At 46.7% G+C, this 18,451-nt stretch overlaps 1 protein-coding gene and 1 pseudogene across 1 annotated transcript; one reads left to right on the forward strand and one right to left on the reverse strand.

Moving 5' to 3' along the window:
* Nucleotides 1-881, reverse strand: part of LOC119360445 — a 59,447-nt pseudogene extending 58,566 nt beyond the window's left edge.
* Nucleotides 882-2,819: 1,938 nt separating this feature from the next.
* Nucleotides 2,820-16,049, forward strand: LOC119360446. The gene is made up of 9 exons (XM_037626080.1): nucleotides 2,820-3,113; nucleotides 3,215-3,385; nucleotides 3,703-3,910; nucleotides 7,584-7,722; nucleotides 8,068-8,147; nucleotides 8,514-8,718; nucleotides 14,565-15,111; nucleotides 15,238-15,622; nucleotides 15,727-16,049. Exons 1-9 carry the CDS (start codon nucleotides 2,820-2,822, stop codon nucleotides 15,948-15,950), a joined length of 2,253 nt encoding a protein of 750 aa, XP_037481977.1. The 3' UTR covers nucleotides 15,951-16,049.
* Nucleotides 16,050-18,451: the final 2,402 nt, after the last annotated feature.

Below are 18,451 nucleotides of genomic sequence, written 5' to 3' on the forward strand. Positions count from 1 at the left end.
TTTCTTTTCCCCTCCGCCTAGGCATAGATTTTTTTTGCGGGAACCTAGGCATAGAGTTGGTCTTCTATGGCTTTGCTTTTCAGCTAGTGCAATATTTGGTGTGTGTGTGTGCGCGCGCGCGCACGTGTGTTCGTAATGGATGTGTGCATCATAGCTATGCAGAGCTCGGGTGTATGTTCATTGTATTTATAATTGTATACCCGTGATGCTTCATTATGAGTTAATAAAAACACCCATATCAGAAGAAAAAAATTGAGTTGACTCTTCCACACAATTTTACTATTTTATAGATAGCATTTAGGTGTTTTGAAAGGGGCAGACATTTGAAGATACTGTTTGTGCTTGTCAGAGAACAAGCCCCACCCAAACCACACCCACCCCCTTATCTAAAGTCACTAGATAAACAGAAAAATTAGATATTTCTTCTGGCGAGAAGAATATTTGGAGTTAGTGTGCCCAAAGGAATATGGAGGGTGAAGTGAAGACAAACTTTTGCATCCGTTGCTTTCATAGGGATTGCCGACGTATCCCTTGCTGCAATAGCAGAAGTAGCCTGGGCCATTACTGGAATTAACGCAGTAGCTGTGGGTGCTAATGCAGACTCCATAGGGAATATCCTTGCTGCCATCGTGCTGTGGTGACGGACATCTCCCCTTCCTGATGGCCCAATCAAGAACAAGTGGGACCATGCCCTTGACAAGCTTGTTGGCAAAATTCTTCCCGACAAGATCTGATTGACTAAAATTGTACCTGTTTGAGAAATCCACAATTAGCCTGGCTCAAATTTATCTAGTGGACTTACAAAGAGCTAGATTACACTGCTACATGTACGACGTTTCTTTGTAAGATTTTGGTCTGACTCTGCATATCAAGCCATCCATTGGTAGAATTATTATTGTGTGCAACCACGAAAAAGTGTCATGATAACATGTCTATGCTTGGAGGAGGATAAACTTCAGTCTTTGCATCGGTTGATGCACACATGCAAAGTGTTACGATAACTACGTCCAAACAATCAGATAATTTCGCATATTCGGTCGTGGAGTAATTGAGCTCGAGCTCAAATGAGCCCGTTATCCTGGACGTTCGACAGTGCATCTAGATCTAAGCCATTTGTTTATACGAGCATTGCAGTGGCGCTAGAAAAAACGCACACTGTAGATAAATACATTCGCAGCAGGGCTGAGGTTGGGCCAGAGTTAACGTTCGGGTCGGCGTCCATTCATCCCAACGGAGGTGGGACCAAAGTTTTAAATAGCGCACTAAGCCTCTTAGCGGCGGACCTCTTCTAAATGCTATAGCGTGCTATAGCAGCGCTATAGCGGGCTATTTAAAATGTTCGCTCATGTGGTTGGACAAAATACATTTAGCGCGGAACCTCTTCTAAAAGCTATAGCGTGCTATAGCGGGCTATTTAAAACTTTGGGTGGGACGTGGATCAGAATCGCGTGTCCCCGCCTGATCCGTGGCCCTGGAAGTTAGCTTTTCCGTCCGGTTGGGACAGGCAGACAAATTGATTGCAGGATCCAGAGTATTCTCTGCCTAGAGCGGTGCTCATTTGGAAACAGGGGGGTCTTCGGCGGAGAGAGAAGGAGCGCCAGCGGCGATCCACTATGGAGTTTCTGATGCATCCAATCGGCAGGTACGTAGATCTTTGTTTCCCTGGTGGTTTCGTCGCAAATCTTACCCGTATGGCTTTGGTGGCTGAAAGGATTTGGTTTTGGCTTGAATCAGATCCAGTGTCCTTGAGGAACTAGGAGAGAGCTTGGTGCCGGCCGCTGTAGCGCCTGGGCCGAGGGGAGATGCTATGGTGGAAGAGCAGCAGGTGTAGCAGCCAGGAGTGGTGGATAGCGCGGACGCTCAGATTTTCGCCACCAATGAAGCGCCGGTGTGCAGGACGGATAGCTCGCCTCCAACGTCGGAGCTGTCAACTGGGAAGATGAATCTCCGGGCGCCTGGTTGGACCAAGAGGTTAGTATTGGATTTGTATTTCAGTCAGTATAATAGGAATTTACATAATAGTTGGAATGAGTGGGTAAATCCTGCCATTAGAACAACTAGTGATGTTGCTGTCAGGAAGCAGAACCATGTTAACTGAACCCAGGCAGTTCATAGGAGAAAAATGCTGATTGCTGATTTGAGGGAGTTAATATGTGAATTTGCTACGTTTGCAGTGCTTTTGTAGTGATATTCAGGGAATCATGCTTACTGCCCATGAGACATTTCATATAAGGAAATGCTGGTTACTGAAATCCAAACAATTAATATGTGAAGTTTGATGCGTTTGCAGGCTAGGGATTAGGGCTGACGCACCGAGAAGAACACCCCTGCCCAAATCGCGTCAGTGTGTTTGAGAAGGCTATTCGGAGTTATGTCGACAACCCAGCTGAGAATGTGATCACACCAGTGCTTGGCACTACTTTTGACTCTTTAGCTGAGGCTTATGACTTCTATAATTTGTAGTCATGGGAGAAAGGCTTCGGCATCCGATATGGGAAGAGACCTGAATGTCGAGAGTGTTAAACGTGATACAATCTTCACGTATACCCTGCGTACAAGGAGAGGAGACCCTGGCTAACCGCAACAGGAGTAGTTAGACAAGATACTCATGTGATCTTTATCTTCTTTTATCTCTTGTATTTCTTCTCCTTCAAGATGTATCTCTACAACAACTTGTACGCATATCCGGGCTTGCAACCCATCTATATAACACAAAACACGTCGGCCAGGACGTTTACCGCAAGTCGCACATGGTATACAGAGCCTTCTTCTTCCACCAGAAACCCTAGCTAGTCCATCTCCATCACGTGCGCGCAGCCATGTCTTCCTCCTCCGCCTCCTTCCAGTCGATGCTCGGCGGTGGAGCCCCGGAGAAGCTCACCCGCACCAACTATGTGCTGTGGCGGACGCAGATCACGCCGCAGCTGCGGGGCGCCGGCGTCTTCCATTATGTCGACGGCACGGCAACCGAGCCAATCAAAGTCCTCATCACCAAGGACGCCGTCGTCAAGGAGACTACTGGGCCAAATCCCCTCCATCTGCTTTGGGTGAAGGAGGATCAGCAGGTCCTTGGATATCTACTCCAACACTTGTCCAAGGAAGTGCTCGTCACGGTGACCACGATCACCACGGCGCGCGAACTCTGGGTGGCGCTGGCGCGTCGCAGTCACTCAGCCGCGTCAACAACATCCGCACAGCACTGATTAATGCGCAGAAGGGCAATCAATCGGTGGCCACCTTCTTCGCCGCCATGAGGGGTCTCGCCGATGAACTTGCCGCGGCGGGAAAACCCATCCAGGACGACGAGCTCATCTCCTACATCATCCACGGGCTGGACCAAGAGTATCAGCCCCTCGTCTCCGCACTAGATGCCTGTGTCACCCCGGTAACCCTCGATGAACTTTTTGCCATGCTCAGTAACTTTGATCAACGCATGGCGCAGTATCATGGCTCCGGCGGTGGCTTCAAATCTTCGGCAAACTCTGCATCCAGAGGCCGCGGTGGTGGCTCTCGCTCGCGCTCATCTTCCCGCGGCAAGGGGAGGTTTGGCGCCGGCGGTGGTGGCTACTCCAACAGCTCACGCGGCGGCAGACGCTCCGGCAACTCCAAAGGGCATCGTGGTGGTGGCAGTGGTGGCTCCAACAGGTCCCGTCCAGACTTGCCTCGCTGCCAAATCTGTGGCAAACCTGTCATACGACAAAGGACTGTTGGTACCGCTACGAAGAAGATGAAGGTGATTCCTCGCAAGATGAAGAGAAAATTGCTGCGGCGGCCGATGGCTCCTATGGAGTAGATACCAACTGGTACATTGACAGCGGCGCCACCAACCACATCACCAACGAACTCGAGAAGGTCACCATGAAGGAGAAATATCGTGGCAAAGATCAAATTCATACGGCCAGTGGTGAAGGTATGGGCATACGTCACATTGGCCACTCAATTTTTAATACCCCTAGTCGTAAAATTCATCTCAAAAGAATCCTGCATGTCCCTAGTGCTCACAAGAATCTTCTCTCTGTTCATAGAATTGCTATTGACAATCATGTTTTTCTCGAGTTTCATCCTTTCTTCTTTTTGATCAAGGATCATGCCACGAAGAAAGTTCTCTATCGAGATAGATGCGTTCGAGGGCTCTACCCATTGATTCCGGAGTTTAGAAGATTCAATAAACAAGCTCGTGATGCCATCAAGCTGTCGTCCACACGATGGCATGATCGTTTAGGACATGCCTCCTTTTCTTTGGTTGAAAAGTTACTTAGGAAAATAAGCTCCCGTTTGTTGGTGAGCGCAATATTGAAACTATTTGTGATTATGTTTATCTATTCACTCTGGTGCATTGCTCCCTAACAAATAGGGAGCAATGTCTATCTCACAGTCACAGGTAGCTTTTTTTATACAAAGTCACAGGTAGCGAGAGCAACTAGTTAATGAGCGCTTCTTCGGTAGCCTTGCAACGATCAGCGCCACTTGGCGCGTTCTCAGCCGCCCGCCACGTGTCGCGCTCTGGGCTCTCCCTCCGGATTTTGTTTTTTCATTTTTCCGCACACGTTTTCGGCTTTTCAAACGGGTTGTTTCCGGGTTTTTTCGGCATTTTGGTTTTTCACCGGTCTTACTTAGCTTTTAGGTCAAAAAAATTGAAAAAAAAAATTTTGCATGAAAAAATGCGTTTTCTTTTTTTTTCCTTTCAAGAGAGCCACGGTTTTGCTTCCGAGAAAGGCACGGTTGTGCTCTTGCGAGAGTCACGGTCGTGCCTTTCAGAAACGAAAAAAAACATGTTTCCTATTTTTTTTCCTTCCGCCAGAGGCATGGTTGTGCTTTCGCGAGAGTCGCGGCCGTGCCTTTCGGAAACGTAAAAAAACACGTTTTCTGTTTTTTTTTCCTTCCGCGAGAGGCAAGGTTTTGCTTCCGCGAGAGGCACGGTTGTGCTTTCGCGAGAGTCACGGCCGTGCCTCTCGAAAACGGAAAAAAATGTGTTTTGTATTTTTTTTCCTTTCGCTAGAGGCACGGTTTTGCTTCCGGGAGAGGCACGGTTGTGCTTTCGCGAGAGTCACGGCCGTGCCTTTCTGAAAGAGAAAAAAAATGTTTTTTCTGCTTTTTTTCTTCCGCGAGAGGCACGGTTTTGCTGCCGGAGAGGTACAGTTTTGCTGTCGCGAGAGTCACGGCCGTGCCTGCCGGAAACGGGAAAAAACATGTTTTCTATTTTTTTTTCTTCCGCGAGAGACACGGTTGTGTTTTTGCAAAAGGCACGGCGTGCCTCTTTCGGATAGGGAAAAAACCCTTGCTCCTGTTTTGGTTTTTCGCCCGGTTTTTTTAGTCTGGTTTTTTTGATGAAAAAAGTTCGTCAAAACCTATCAACATGGGATCTAGTTTTGAAAATCTCGGTGCGAGGAATCCAACGGTGGAAACGGTTTAAGATTTGGACGCATGGTTTAAGAGATAAAATGTTTTGAATAAACAGACCTAGAAAAAAGAGAAAACTTCCAGGTTGCGACAAATGGCGCACATGCAGCGCACCAGTTTTCGCAGCCTGAAGAGGTGGGAGTGATCATTGTAACGAGTACTCCTCAATTAGTGATTTTGACAGGTAGCTTTATGGATGAAATGTGAATCAAATGTTGGCTTGGGCTTGTGATTTCTTCCTCAGGCTTTTGTAAGGTTGGCCCGAAATCTGGCCGGCCCAAGCGATGCCCAGGTTTAAACACAAGAGCGGCCTTGTTATTCCAAGAGGAAGAAACAAAGTAAAGGGGAGGCAGAGGAAGAAGACCTCAATCAAGAATTCACAAAGGGGACTATGTAGTATATAGTGCCCAATCTTGCAGATTAACACGTCAGCACATATCATCCAATATCCTAACGGACAGGAACATTTCTAGCACTAAAAACATAATGAGACTTGAGCAGTGCTAATGAAAATTCAGTTAAAAAAGTGCCAAAGAAAGGGCTATGCAGAACCAATGGTCCTCCCAAAATGTCAACTTCACACCACCATTTTGCACCTTGATCAAGCTTACAGAAAAGCAGTAAAAACATCCACCCCTCCATGATCAAGGCAGGAGGCATCTTACCTCCCAAACCAATGGTCTTCCAAAGAATTTATTACTCGCCTTAGTAAAGCATGACAAATCAGAATGGACGCCGATAACGCCCATACGTATGGGCGTTATAGGGTCTGGCCACACACCGTGTGTGGTGTGAGCAGAAGACAGCCCACACGGGTTATGTGTGGGTGGATATTAGAATTGCCCACACGTGTGGGCGTGGCTACTTTGTGCCACACGTCCACAAGTACTACTCATCTTCATCCCGCGCGTGTGGCACGAAGCAAAAATGCCTACACGTCCTAGCGCAGCCACGTTAGGTATCCGCGGGATGATGATTTAGTTGTCATTCTGGTTGGCAGATGTAGTTATCCGGGATGAGAAGTGTAGTTGTAAAAGCATGGCAACTCTATCTGTTTTGATTAACTATAGTTGACATGTCTAATTTATGGTAGTTGCCGCGTGTAATCAAACCGTAGTTGCCGTGTGTGATTAACTACTTGCCGCACATGGTCAAACAGTAGTTGCCATGTGTGTTTACCTAGTTGCCACGTGTGGTCCAACCATAGTTGCCATGTACAGTTAATCGTAGTTGCCATGTGTGTTTATCTGGTTGCCACATACGCCCAACTGCAGTTACCGTCTAGTAAAAGAATCACAGGTGCCATGTTTGTTTACTTAGTTGCCATGTTCGCGTAACTGCAGTTGTCATCCACAACCTAGGAGTGTCGTGTGGGTGAAAATCAGTTCGCCCACAAGCGCATGGACTAGGTGGTGGTTGTGTGGGCAAAAACTAATTCGCCCACACAGCATAGCTGGCAACAGCGTTATACGAGGCGTGTGGGCAAACTCTCCAACGCCCACGCACCAGCCCCGTCCTACGTGGCACACCAAATCCACCTTTTCGTGTCAAGATTCGTGCAAAAGACAATCAACGACCATCCAGACGTGTGGGCGAGTTGGAGTACGCCCACACGTGTGGGCGTTATTGTTTTCGATCAGAATACTCGTGTTGGGAGTTGGGGAACAGCTTTTTTAATGCAACAAAAGGTAGCATAGTTTACAAATACACACATAATAGGAAAAGCAGATTACTAAAGTGATCTGCTTATGTTGTGTACACATCATCATTATTAATCACCAGTCTCTCTCTTTTTACTTATTACAGTTTGAGAATAACACGCTGCCCAAATGGATGGCAGAATACGAATGTGATAGTGGCCCAAAACGCCAAGACGAATGAAACAACAGTGACCATGTAAATGATCGGATCAGAATCACCAGGTGCATTTCCTCCTGTGCCATTCCGTGCAACGGGATATGAACTGGCAGTGCATGACCTAAGGTTGTCGTTCCCTCTGTAACTGTCCACATCAAATGTGCTGAGCTGACCGGTGGCTGGTAGACATCCAGATAAGCTATTGTACGCCACAGAGAACACCTCCAATGATGACAACCGAGCTAACTGCCATGGTATGGTTCCATCCAGCTTGTTTCCTGAAAGGTCTAAGCTTTCGATTTCACTCATGTTACCGAAGGTTGTAGGAATCGCTCCAGTCAAGAAATTGTTTGACAAATTGAGAGACTTGATATGGCTCAAATTCCCCATCTCCTTCGGAATGTCACCTGACAGCATGTTAGCAGAGAAGTCAATGCCAGACATCAACATGAAAAAGTTACTTCCGTATGTGTATGAGTTCCCTTTAGTTGTGAAGGTGAAGCCTTGGGGTTCATAATCACTGCTGTACATGCCCACGGCTTAATCTCCTGTAGAGTAAGTTATCCCAATTGAGGGCCAATCGCACTCGTAATCATCAGGGTCTTCAAGTGCAATGCCACCAATACATGGTGGTATGGAACCCGAAAGCATGTTGTGGGAGATGTCAATTATACTCAAGCGTTGGAGACGACACAGATTTGAAGAGATCTGTCCCACAAACTTGTTCCTGCTTAACAAAAGTACACTGATTTGAGAAAGATATTGTGCCCACTCAAGGTTGCCTGTGAACTGATTATGGCTGAGATCCAGAGCTGTAATGTACGAGCTGAAGAAAAATGCACTCGGGAAGCCTGACAGCGAATTCCCAGATACACTCAGAAACTCGAGAGGTAATACAGTGCTGCAGTTTGGAATATGCCCCATAAAGTAGTTTTCTGACAGATCTAATATCCGAAGTTTTGTTAATGTGCAAATTCCAGGATGAATGGCACCAGTTAAACCATTACAAGAAAGGCTCAAAGCTTCCAGTGAAGGAAGAAACCATAATGAAGTGTTCAGTTCTCCTGACATCTTGTTACCATGTAAATCCATGAGGGCTATATCACCAGACAGATTTCTAGGGAGAGTTCCTTCAAATTTGTTGTTGTCGAGGTATATGGCCCACAGGTGACCAGAGAAGCTACTAACCCCGTCAAGTATCTTACCCCCGAGACTATTGTTTGAGAGCTTCAATACATTCAGTGCGTAAAAATCAGTGAACAAGCAGGATGGTACTTCTCCTGTAAATCTGTTATTTGATAGGTCCATAAGTTGTATGCTGCTGTTGCAGAGCGATGGTGGTATTGTTCCAGATATAATATTGTGGGAAACATCAAGAATTGTAAGATTAGGAAACATCAAACCGATGTTGGCTGGCAGCTGTCCTTCAACTAGGTTCAGAGATATGTTAACTTGTTTAAGGTAAGTTTGGTGTTGCCATACCCGATCTAGCGATCCAACTAGTGAGTTGTTTGCAAGATTCAGGTAAACCAGTGTGGCTTCATTTGTGAACAACCAGTCAGGCATGTTTCCCGGCAAATTAATGTTGGACAAATCAAGAAAAAGTAGATGATGCTGTGTGCGGAGGAAATTTGGCTCAGTAATCATGCTCTTATCAAGGTTACACCAAGAGAGCCTTAGTGTATTCAATTGAAATTTTGGTACCCAACCATGCAGTTTCACTTGAACGACCAAATCAGTATTCCGGGACATATCTATCTGTTTGAGCTTCACACAGTTTCTTAACCAGAAAAAATCAAATTTACCGCTTAGCTTGTTTTTGGATAACCTGATAGTTTGAAGCAATGAGGAACACTTTGAAGATGAGTTTATGGGTACATATCTTTCCAAGAGGTTTCTTGAAAGATCCAAGTACTCTAGGCATGGAAGTGCAAACACTGATGCTGGGATGCTACCACTCAATTTATTGGATCTCAGACGCAATTCTCGCAGGTTCCAAGATGAGTTTATAGGTATATATCCTTGCAATAGGTTGTCTGAAAGATCCAAGTACTCAAGGTGTGGAGGTGCAAATAAGGATGCTGGGACGCTACCACTAAATTTATTGGATCTCAAACGCAATTCTCGCGGGTTCCAAGATGAGTTTATAGGTATATTTCCTTGCAAGAGGTTGTCTGAAAGATCCAAGTACTCAAGGCTTGGAAGTGCAAATAAGGATGCTGGGATGCTACCACTCAATTTATTGGATCTCAAACGCAATCCTCGCAGGTTCCAAGATGAGTTTATAGGTATATGCCCTTGCAAGTGGTTGTCTGAAAGATCCAAGTAAACAAGGCGTGGGAGTGCAAATAAGGATGCTGGGAGGCTACCACTCAATTCGTTGGGTCCCAAATGCAATTCACGCAGGTTATGGAGATTTCTCAGACCTGAGATGAATACATGACTTATAGCAAGTAAAAAGTAATTGTACCAACTGAAAGAGAATGTTAAATTTATTTGTTTCAGTACCTGTACTATGAAGAGTCCCACCCATGACGTTTCCATTGAGATTTATGAATTCTAGAGAAACCAGCTTACCAATAGATCCGGGGATGCCCCCTAGTAAACTGTTGAAACTGAGGTCGAGATACTTGAGCTTACTCAATCCTTGGAGACCTGATGAATCATTTGCTTCAGAATGATGATTCGTAATCAAAATTATTGGAAGAATAAAAGTGGAGTTTCATGGATGCAACAGGAGTTACATACCCTCAAAATTATGTAAACAAGCGAACAATCCTGAGATATTTAGTAGCTGAAGCTCTGGAAATAAAGAAAAGATCGTCAAGCTAAGGTGCCAGATGCATTCACCTTCCATTTCTTCCATATGGTCCATATCTTGGTCGATTGGGGAAAGGTCAAGATGCGATATTAGCCCTGTGCTATTGTCACATGTGATCCCTTTCCACGAACAGCAGTCATCACCGACTCCCCAAGAACTGTGCATCTGATTCTCATAGTCATGCCCAAAGATTATGAGGCCAGAGCTAATATCAACGAGGGACGCTCTCTGCTCCAAGAAGCAGCCCGAACAACTCCGAAACATGGAGTTCAGAGTGCAGAGGACCAGCAATAGACATCTCCATGACAAGTAGTAGTCCATTTGGAAGAACAATGTTTTTACATTATCATGTGAATTCTACGCTGTAGGTTTGGGAGCAGGATGCGTGCCTCTATTTCTTCTTCTCCTTGCTTGTTGTGGTATATATTTATGTTTAGCCATCCCTAGGCTATAAAGTAGCTTAGTAAACACAGTTTAGTCCATGGTCAAGGAGAAATGCTTGATCAGCAAAGCAACTTTACTATTGGCACTATTGACTTGTTGACGAACATTTTGTTCAAGTCCTCTTTGGAGAATGACCTCAACATGCACTGATGGCCAAACATGGACTATGATTTCACGGCTAAGCACTAATCTTGAGGATAGATAATATATTGATCTTGGGTCCAAACACCTTGTGGACTTGACTACCGAAGCTCCTGCACTTGATATGGAGGCCAAGAAGGGCAGAAATACACATGATTTTGGAGTTGCCCTTTTTTCAGTTTGAGCATCTTATAAGTTTCAGCACATATAATAATTGAGTGGCTGGGTTTGAACAGATTTAAACAAAGAACCATATTATGTTTTGATTTTAATGTAGTTTAATGTATCTTCCTCCCTTTTGGTCTGAATCGACCAAATGGTTTCCTTCATCATGACATGCTCTTCCATGTTGGGTTTATTTAGGGTCTGATTCCTGGATTTTTCTTTTATCATAAGTAATGCTCTCAGCTTTGCATGGTCTAATCCAGTTGGTTCATTTGATTGCATGATCTCTTCATTGCTGTAGAAATATTAATTTGAAGGCAATATTTCCTCACTACTGAAGCAGACGATTTCAAGGAAAGGGTTTTACCTTATCGCATGACTTCTGGGATGTAATTTGAGAACTTGCTGCCTGCTTATTTGTTCTGCTGCTTGTGGTGTTCATAACTGACTATCCCCAAGATTATAAACAAAGTTTAGTCCATGGTCATGGAATGTATGCTTGGGTTTGACAACAAGTTTAGCTAATGGCATTGTTAGCTTATTGAGCAACATTTTGTTCATTCAAGTCTCTGCAAAAAGACATCGCACTACTGATCAGGACCGAACTTGGACCACAACTGCACCATTAAGCACTAATCTTGGGCATATATAATATTATCTTCCATACACTTTGTGGACTTGACTGCCAAAGCTCTTGCACTAGATATGGAGGCCAAAAAGGCCAGAAATTTTGGTGATTTTGGAGTTAACCATAAAGCAGCACACCTGTCTTAGTTCTGGGTGCAGAACCAAGCACTAGCCGATGCTACAGACTTCAGATTGCAATTCAGTGTAGGGACAACAAAGCTTTCAAGACAAGCATACGGTTTGCTAAAGGGTTACAGTTGCCTTCCAGGTTTCAGGGTAGCTTTTTCACATTCCCAGCTTATGGGCCTGGCCTCGTATATCTAAACAAGATCCTTCTACTAGCATGCATGTAATGTATTTGTTTACTACAAGATTTTTATCAAAACCAAATTGTGCAATGTAAATCATATTGAGCCTCGGGTCATCCAGAATATGATGGCAGTGCCAAATTGCCAATAAAAATTAGGGGGTAAAGTAAACACAGATTCAGACTCGGTAGGAAATATAGCACTACTAGTAGAAGTACTGAAGAACACTAGTTATGCTTGCACATGTTTTCTGAAAGGAATGCGTGAATTCAGATCAGAGTTAACCTTAAGCAGCGTCGTAAGCCATTCACTTATATATTCTGCCCCGCTCCGCCCTTGCCCTTACCCTGAGTCTGAGTGGGTGCGTGGCAGCCGGCTCGGCCGCACATCCAGTCCCCCACGGCGCCGTTGCCGAGTGCGGCATCCATCTCCCTCCCCCTCTCCGGTCGCCGGAGATGCTCACCTCCTTCCTCTCCTTCTTTGAACTAGTCATCCACTCAGCGGTGGTGCGGTCAAGATGGAGGATGATGATTCCGGCCGGCGTGGCCTGGCGTGAGGAATGGAAGACGAGTAGGAGGCCTCTGTTCGTCCGGTTTGTTTTTTCTTTTGAGCGGACTCTCTGTCCGACCGTCCGAAGGCCCATTTCCGTGGCTTGGCCTTGTGCGTGAAAATTATTTGATTTAAATCGGCCCACTAGCCAGGCGCATTCACGCGGGCCCGATTTACAAAGGCCGACCAACGCCCATGCCCGGCGACGCTACGACAACCACCCGATACCCAACGGACAAAAAGAAAACGGAGATGCTACAACCAGCAACGCTGGAAGTAAAAAAAAAAAAAAAGCAACGCTGGAAGTTTTGACCAGTCCCGACGGAAACTACGAATGGCGACTGCCAACCGGCGAAAGCAGCGTCCGATGTTGGGGAAAGCTGCAGCCGACAACGCCGAAAGTCATGACTGGAGACGACAGAAGCTGCAACCGGCGGCTAGGGTCAGAGTTACCGAGTTACGTCGCTAGTACGAGCAGGGCGAGCCACCGATGCTGTGAGGCCTGGCGATGACGAACTGGCGGTGCAGCAAGGGCCGCACCGGGGGGCGCTGCGTGCGGCGAGCAATGCTCCGGCGTGGGAGGCGGCTTTGTGAGGGATCCGGCGAGTGAGGTCATCGGCGAGACGGTGTTGCGACGCCAATTCTACCTCGACGGCGACCGGCAGAGCACGGTGGAGCAGAGCCGATGATTGGAGAAGCATGGCTAAGACGAAGAGCTCGAGTGCTGCCTCGCCGCAGAGTTTCTCTCAACGTTCACCCACCCATCCATATCCTCGCGTACGCGTCGATTGGTACAGGGGATATATAAGACGTTTGGGGATTTTTTTTCTGTTTCCGGGAAGATGACGCGGCGGAAGAAGACCAACGGCTATGCTTTCCTTCCATCGTACGGTGCGTAGGGTCCCCAATCAGGGTGATCTGGCCGGTCGGCCGGTCCCTAGAGCTGGCCAAATCAATTGGCCAATGGGCTGTATAGTCCTTCCCGTGCGCGTGCAAGTGATAAATGTTTGGCCACTGATTTGGGAAGGAAAATCAGTCGATTCGTCGGATGTCAAATCTGATAGAGTGAACTCTATTTTTAACCTTGAACTTGTAGAGGTCGTTGGAATTGAATCTTAAACTTTTAATCCCTGAAATTGGCAACATATACTCACTAATCCTGATCAATTGTTTCTCTCACTTACCACGCGGGCCTATATGTCATGTCCATTTTCTTCACCGATCGCTCTTCTCCTCTCTCTGTTGGCCTCTGGCCTACCCACACATTCACATCTTAAGTTGCGCAGACTCTAGCTTCGAGTTGGAGAGATGCATGATGTTACCCTGCAGCTGTGATGCGAACCCTTCATCTTAATTAGCTGTGCACCATACATGATGACAGCGCCCAGAAGCAGATGATCAACGTGATGGACATAGTTGTTCGCTTATTTTGCTGTTAATGTTTTTTCTCGATTGCCTCATATATTAAATAAGGAGGGAAATTAAGAGTTTTACAAGCACCCACATAAACGGCATGACGATTACTCACGTGATGTAATGATCCCTATTTTCTTAGCACCCGCGGTAATCCAAAGTTTCGCCTCGTTGAAAACCATCTAAAGAAGAATCGGTGATGGCACACTCTTGTGTCGAAAAACGCGGGGGGAAAACTCTCGTTCGAGATCGTCCAAGAGACAAATATGGCGAGGAAGGCCATCGCACATCTATTGGGGTTTTGCATGTCGGTTCGCTTACGGATCCCAAGAGGTGGCCATGGACAATGCTCGCGGCCTCACTGCGGAGTAGGACCATGCCGCCAAACGTCTCTCATCGGCCTGCCCTGCACCTAGTCCTCCTCCTCCTCCTCCTCCGTCACCGACGACAGCTCCTCCGACTCCGATGGCCCCCAGACAACGAGCCCTCTGCCATTTTTGCCATGTACCGCCACCGCTGCCGAGATGACAAGGGGAAGGGCAAGGCACCGCGCCGGTGACTCCTGTCCTATCATGTCATGTCCTTCAATTCTGTGTATATATCTATGTGATGAACTTAAGACCCTTTTGGTTGTCATACGTTTATCTTTTGGTTGTCCTATGAAATGTAGATGAATCTTCTATGTTCTACGTATGCTCTTTGTTCCTGCGTGTGCATGAATTCGTATGGATTTGAGGGGTGGAAAATGATGAGAAAGACGACTGCGGACAGGGTCCAGGGACAGGGCCATATTTGGCAATCCTGACGGTAGATGCTCTTGTACGTACCATATTTGACAGGGTCCAGGGACAGGGCCACCACGGCCTCCGCCCCACCCTCGTCCTCACCCGCCACGTCCTCTCCACCACCCCCACCACCCAATGCCCCTTCCCCGTGGCCGCCATCTCTGACGGCATCGCCTCGTGCGCCGACACCGCCGAGTACCTGCTCCGCATGGAGGCCGCCGGGTCCGACACGCTCGCGCGCCTCCTCCTCGCCGACGACGGCGAGGAACCTGTCAGGGTGCTCGTGTACGACTCGCACCTGCCGTGGGCGCGGCGCGTGGCACGGGAGGCCGGCGTGGCCGCGGCCGCGTTCTTCACGCAGATGTGCGCGGTGGACGTGGTCTACGGCGAGGTCTCCGCGGGGCGGGTCGCGCTGCCGCTCGCGGACCGGAGCGCGCTCCGGGGGAGGCTATCCGTGGAGCTCGGGCCCGACGACGTGCCGCCGTTCGTCGCCGCGCCGGCGTGGTACCCGGCGTTCACCGAGTCGGCGCTGTCGCAGTTCGAGGGGCTGGACCAGGCCGACCACGTGCTCGTCAACTCCTTCCGCGACCTCGAGCCAATGGTGAGCACCAGCGACCACCACCTGTTTGTTGTTTTGACCAGCTGAAAAATCAAAAGCTAATGTACTGCTTTATCTAGACATTTCTTTGTGTGCACGAATTCAGATTGCTGTTTTCTGGTTGAGCAGGAGGCAGATTACATGGAATCGAAATGGGGCGCAAAGACCGTCGGCCCGACATTGCCGTCGTTCTACCTGGGCGATGATCGCCTGCTGTCGAACAAGACCTATGGCTTCAACCTCGTCTCGAGCACTTCTCCGTGCATGGCATGGCTCGACAAGCAGGCTCCTTGCTCTGTGCTCCTTGCATCCTACGGCACGGTCGCCAACCTCGACACCACACAGCTAGAGGAACTAGGCCATGGATTGTGCAACTCTGGACAACCTTTCCTTTGGGTGTTGAGGTCTAGTGAGGCAGATAAGTTGCCCCAAGAACTCCATGACGAATGCAACATGAAAGGCCTAATTGTCCCCTTTTGCCCTCAGCTGGAGGTGTTGGCTCATAGAGCAACAGGTATGAAATGAACCAAATTTATGCGCATACAGCAACAAGCCTGACAATGATAGGTTGAATTTGACAATGAATAAAAATTAAGCCTGCAATCATCCTGCTTTCAGGTTGTTTCTTAACACATTGTGGATGGAACTCCACAATAGAGGCAATTGTCACCGGTGTACCCATGATTGCAATACCGCAATGGGCAGACCAACCGACCGTCGCAAAGTCTGTGTGGAGTGGACTGGACTGTGGGGCGAATGGTTTGGTTGGGCCCAATTCCAACAACGATCTGATCCTTCTGTTAGGGCCCACCCCCAACGTTTTTTTTTTGAAATTTGTCTGAAAAACTCACCTTTTGAAATTAAACTTTTGCCTGTCCCCTAAAACTTAATTCTCAATAACTTGTATTTGACTCACACAATTCATCAAGGGAAAAACTCCTGAACAGCCGGTTGATTTTATGCATGTGTCCGCCACGCGCTCCGCCCTGATCACGTTTTGTACGTCACTTCCTTCATGAAACAACAAACAGGTCTGGTCGTTCTCGAGACCTCTCTCATTCATCTAGACAAGCGCCAACGAGCAAGCGCTCCACCGCCGCGGTCGTCAGCCGCCTCCATTACCGCTCACCCCTCTCTACTCCTCCCTCTCCTCTATCAACAGTGCTCGCCCCTACTGCTACTGGATAACCACAAAGACGACCTCCGCTCACCATCGGCGGCTGCAAGGCTGTCGTCCCAGGGCCGGTCCTGAGATTTCAGAGGCCCGGGGCGAAACTACAATCCGGGGCCCTTCAGGAAAGATGTAAATTTGTATCAAAGAAAACAACTAAGTGCATTCAAAATCAGTGTATATATATATATCAAATAATGCTTTATATATTAGCTTCAAAAATTTCTCCTAACATTTTGTGATGTGAAAATCGCTAACGATAGTATCAATATCAATTTCTTCAAGCAATTTCTTCTCGGTGCATGAAGTTGCCAAGCCATTTAACCTCTCTTGCGACATTGCCGACCTCAGGTAGTTCTTCAATAACTTCAACTTTGAAATACTTCTAGCTATACGAAAAATGTTTTGTGTGTTTTTAAAAAACAAACCATTTTCTATGACGCACCTCTTAATTGCTCATTTTTCTTGACTAATGGCTATACGAAAAATGTCTTGAATTTTCATCCAAATGATATTTAGTGTTTTCTTCTTCCATTTTAGGCCCCCTTTCCACTAATATGTCCCTAGCTTTGTTATCAAGATTGCCCCCCATTACTTGGATCATAAATATCCATAGTAACAACCGGTTCCTCATCAACACTAACAGATTATGTCGCAGATGAATTTAATATGGGCTCGTGATCGCTCACATTGGTATCATCCATGTTGATGTCAACATTGTCTTCTGTAGGAGTATGAGCAGCAGCATCTCATTGGTATTAGTTGGTTATCTGCAAGAACTATTGCCAACTCGTCCGGAATTCCTGAAGTGCTCGTATCGCTCTTATAATATTAAAAAGGGATCCTCTAAATGCTCCTTTCATCTCATCTACCTCCTTCCTTTTTCTTTTTTCACTTCCAGATGGATACTTTCTACCCGAACCTGACATGGCGGTGCTGCAATTGAAAGGAACAATTTACTTTTTAAAATTAGCGCAAAGCTATGGAGATATTGGATTAATTAGAAGATCTTCATTTAATATCATGAAAAAACTTGCTAGGGCATAGACGCATAGTATAGTACCTTCTCTTTCTTTGTAATCTGACTATGCGTGCGTTAAGGATTCGAGCGCCCGACAACAATTTCCTGTTGACCTGTTTGATCGAGAAAGAATTGGGAATCGGCATTAGAAAAAAACAACAACCAGGAAGAAGAACAGGCGAGGGCTGAGGGGTGAGCAAACGTACCTGGCGCAGTCGTTCGTTAGGAGGCAAAGACGACCAAGCGAAAGGGCGGGGAACGACCGATCCGAACAATAGGAAATCAGGGATTGATTTTCTTTTCCTTTTTGAGGGAGGAAATCAGGGATTGATCGATTCCTTTCCTCGCCACGTCCTTTGCCTGTACGCGCAAACATGCTACGTATACATAGTGCAACACGCCGCCATCCCTCCTGGGGTCGAGCAAAGTGGAGGCTGCAACGACAGAAGTCCGTGGTAGGCAATGCAGGTAAGAATTTGGATTGCAGCGTCCTTGGTATTTTTTTTCTAAAACATCGCATGTGTTGTAGAAGTTCTTTCTGCAATGGTACCCGCGTCGCAAAAAAGTGAAGACTGAAAACAGAAATTCTGCAACATCACATGTGTTGTAGAATATATTTTTTACATTTCAAATATATGAGCATTAATTTATATATTTATTGGTAAAATCATCTTACAAGTTTCTAAAGTTCTCATATTAAACATTTTAACGTTCCAGCCCAAACGCGGCTGCCCTCTCCTCGTTGGATAATCCTACACCTACGAACTGCCTACGAAGACCTACGTAAAATTCCAAACTATAAACCTATCGGCCCCTGATTTCAACGGGGGTTGGGCCCCTCCCGACCTATCGATCCAATAAGCCCTCTCGACGATGTTGATTACGTAGAACACGTAACAGATTTTACGTAAGTCTAGCATTGTCCCTCCTCGTCCCGACAACACCAGCCTCTGCCCATACGCGTCGTCCCCCCGTTCCCCTCAACCAAGAGCAATAGTTAGAATGCCAAAGGTATCGCTCGACTTGGGGATTTTGCCAGCAAAGTGGGATCTACTATCATTGATCGGGATTTAATAAAAAAATTGAGAGCTGGTGTGTTTCTGAACATGCATTTAATTTCTTCTTACCGCCAAAAAGAAAGAAAAACAAGT

The sequence above is a fragment of the Triticum dicoccoides genome, chromosome 2B (genome assembly GCF_002162155.2).
Source record: "Triticum dicoccoides isolate Atlit2015 ecotype Zavitan chromosome 2B, WEW_v2.0, whole genome shotgun sequence".
Lineage (NCBI taxonomy): Eukaryota > Viridiplantae > Streptophyta > Magnoliopsida > Poales > Poaceae > Triticum > Triticum dicoccoides.

Bases quoted from the DNA above. Each gene is read 5' to 3' on its own strand.
- LOC119360446 (XM_037626080.1), top strand. From the start codon at position 2,820: ATGTCTTCCTCCTCCGCCTCCTTCCAGTCGATGCTCGGCGGTGGAGCC. The intron at 3,386-3,702 runs GTAACCCTCGAT...CATACGACAAAG, and splicing joins TAGATGCCTGTGTCACCCCG to GACTGTTGGTACCGCTACGA. The intron at 8,719-14,564 runs GTAAGTTTGGTG...CATATTTGACAG, and splicing joins GATATGTTAACTTGTTTAAG to GGTCCAGGGACAGGGCCACC.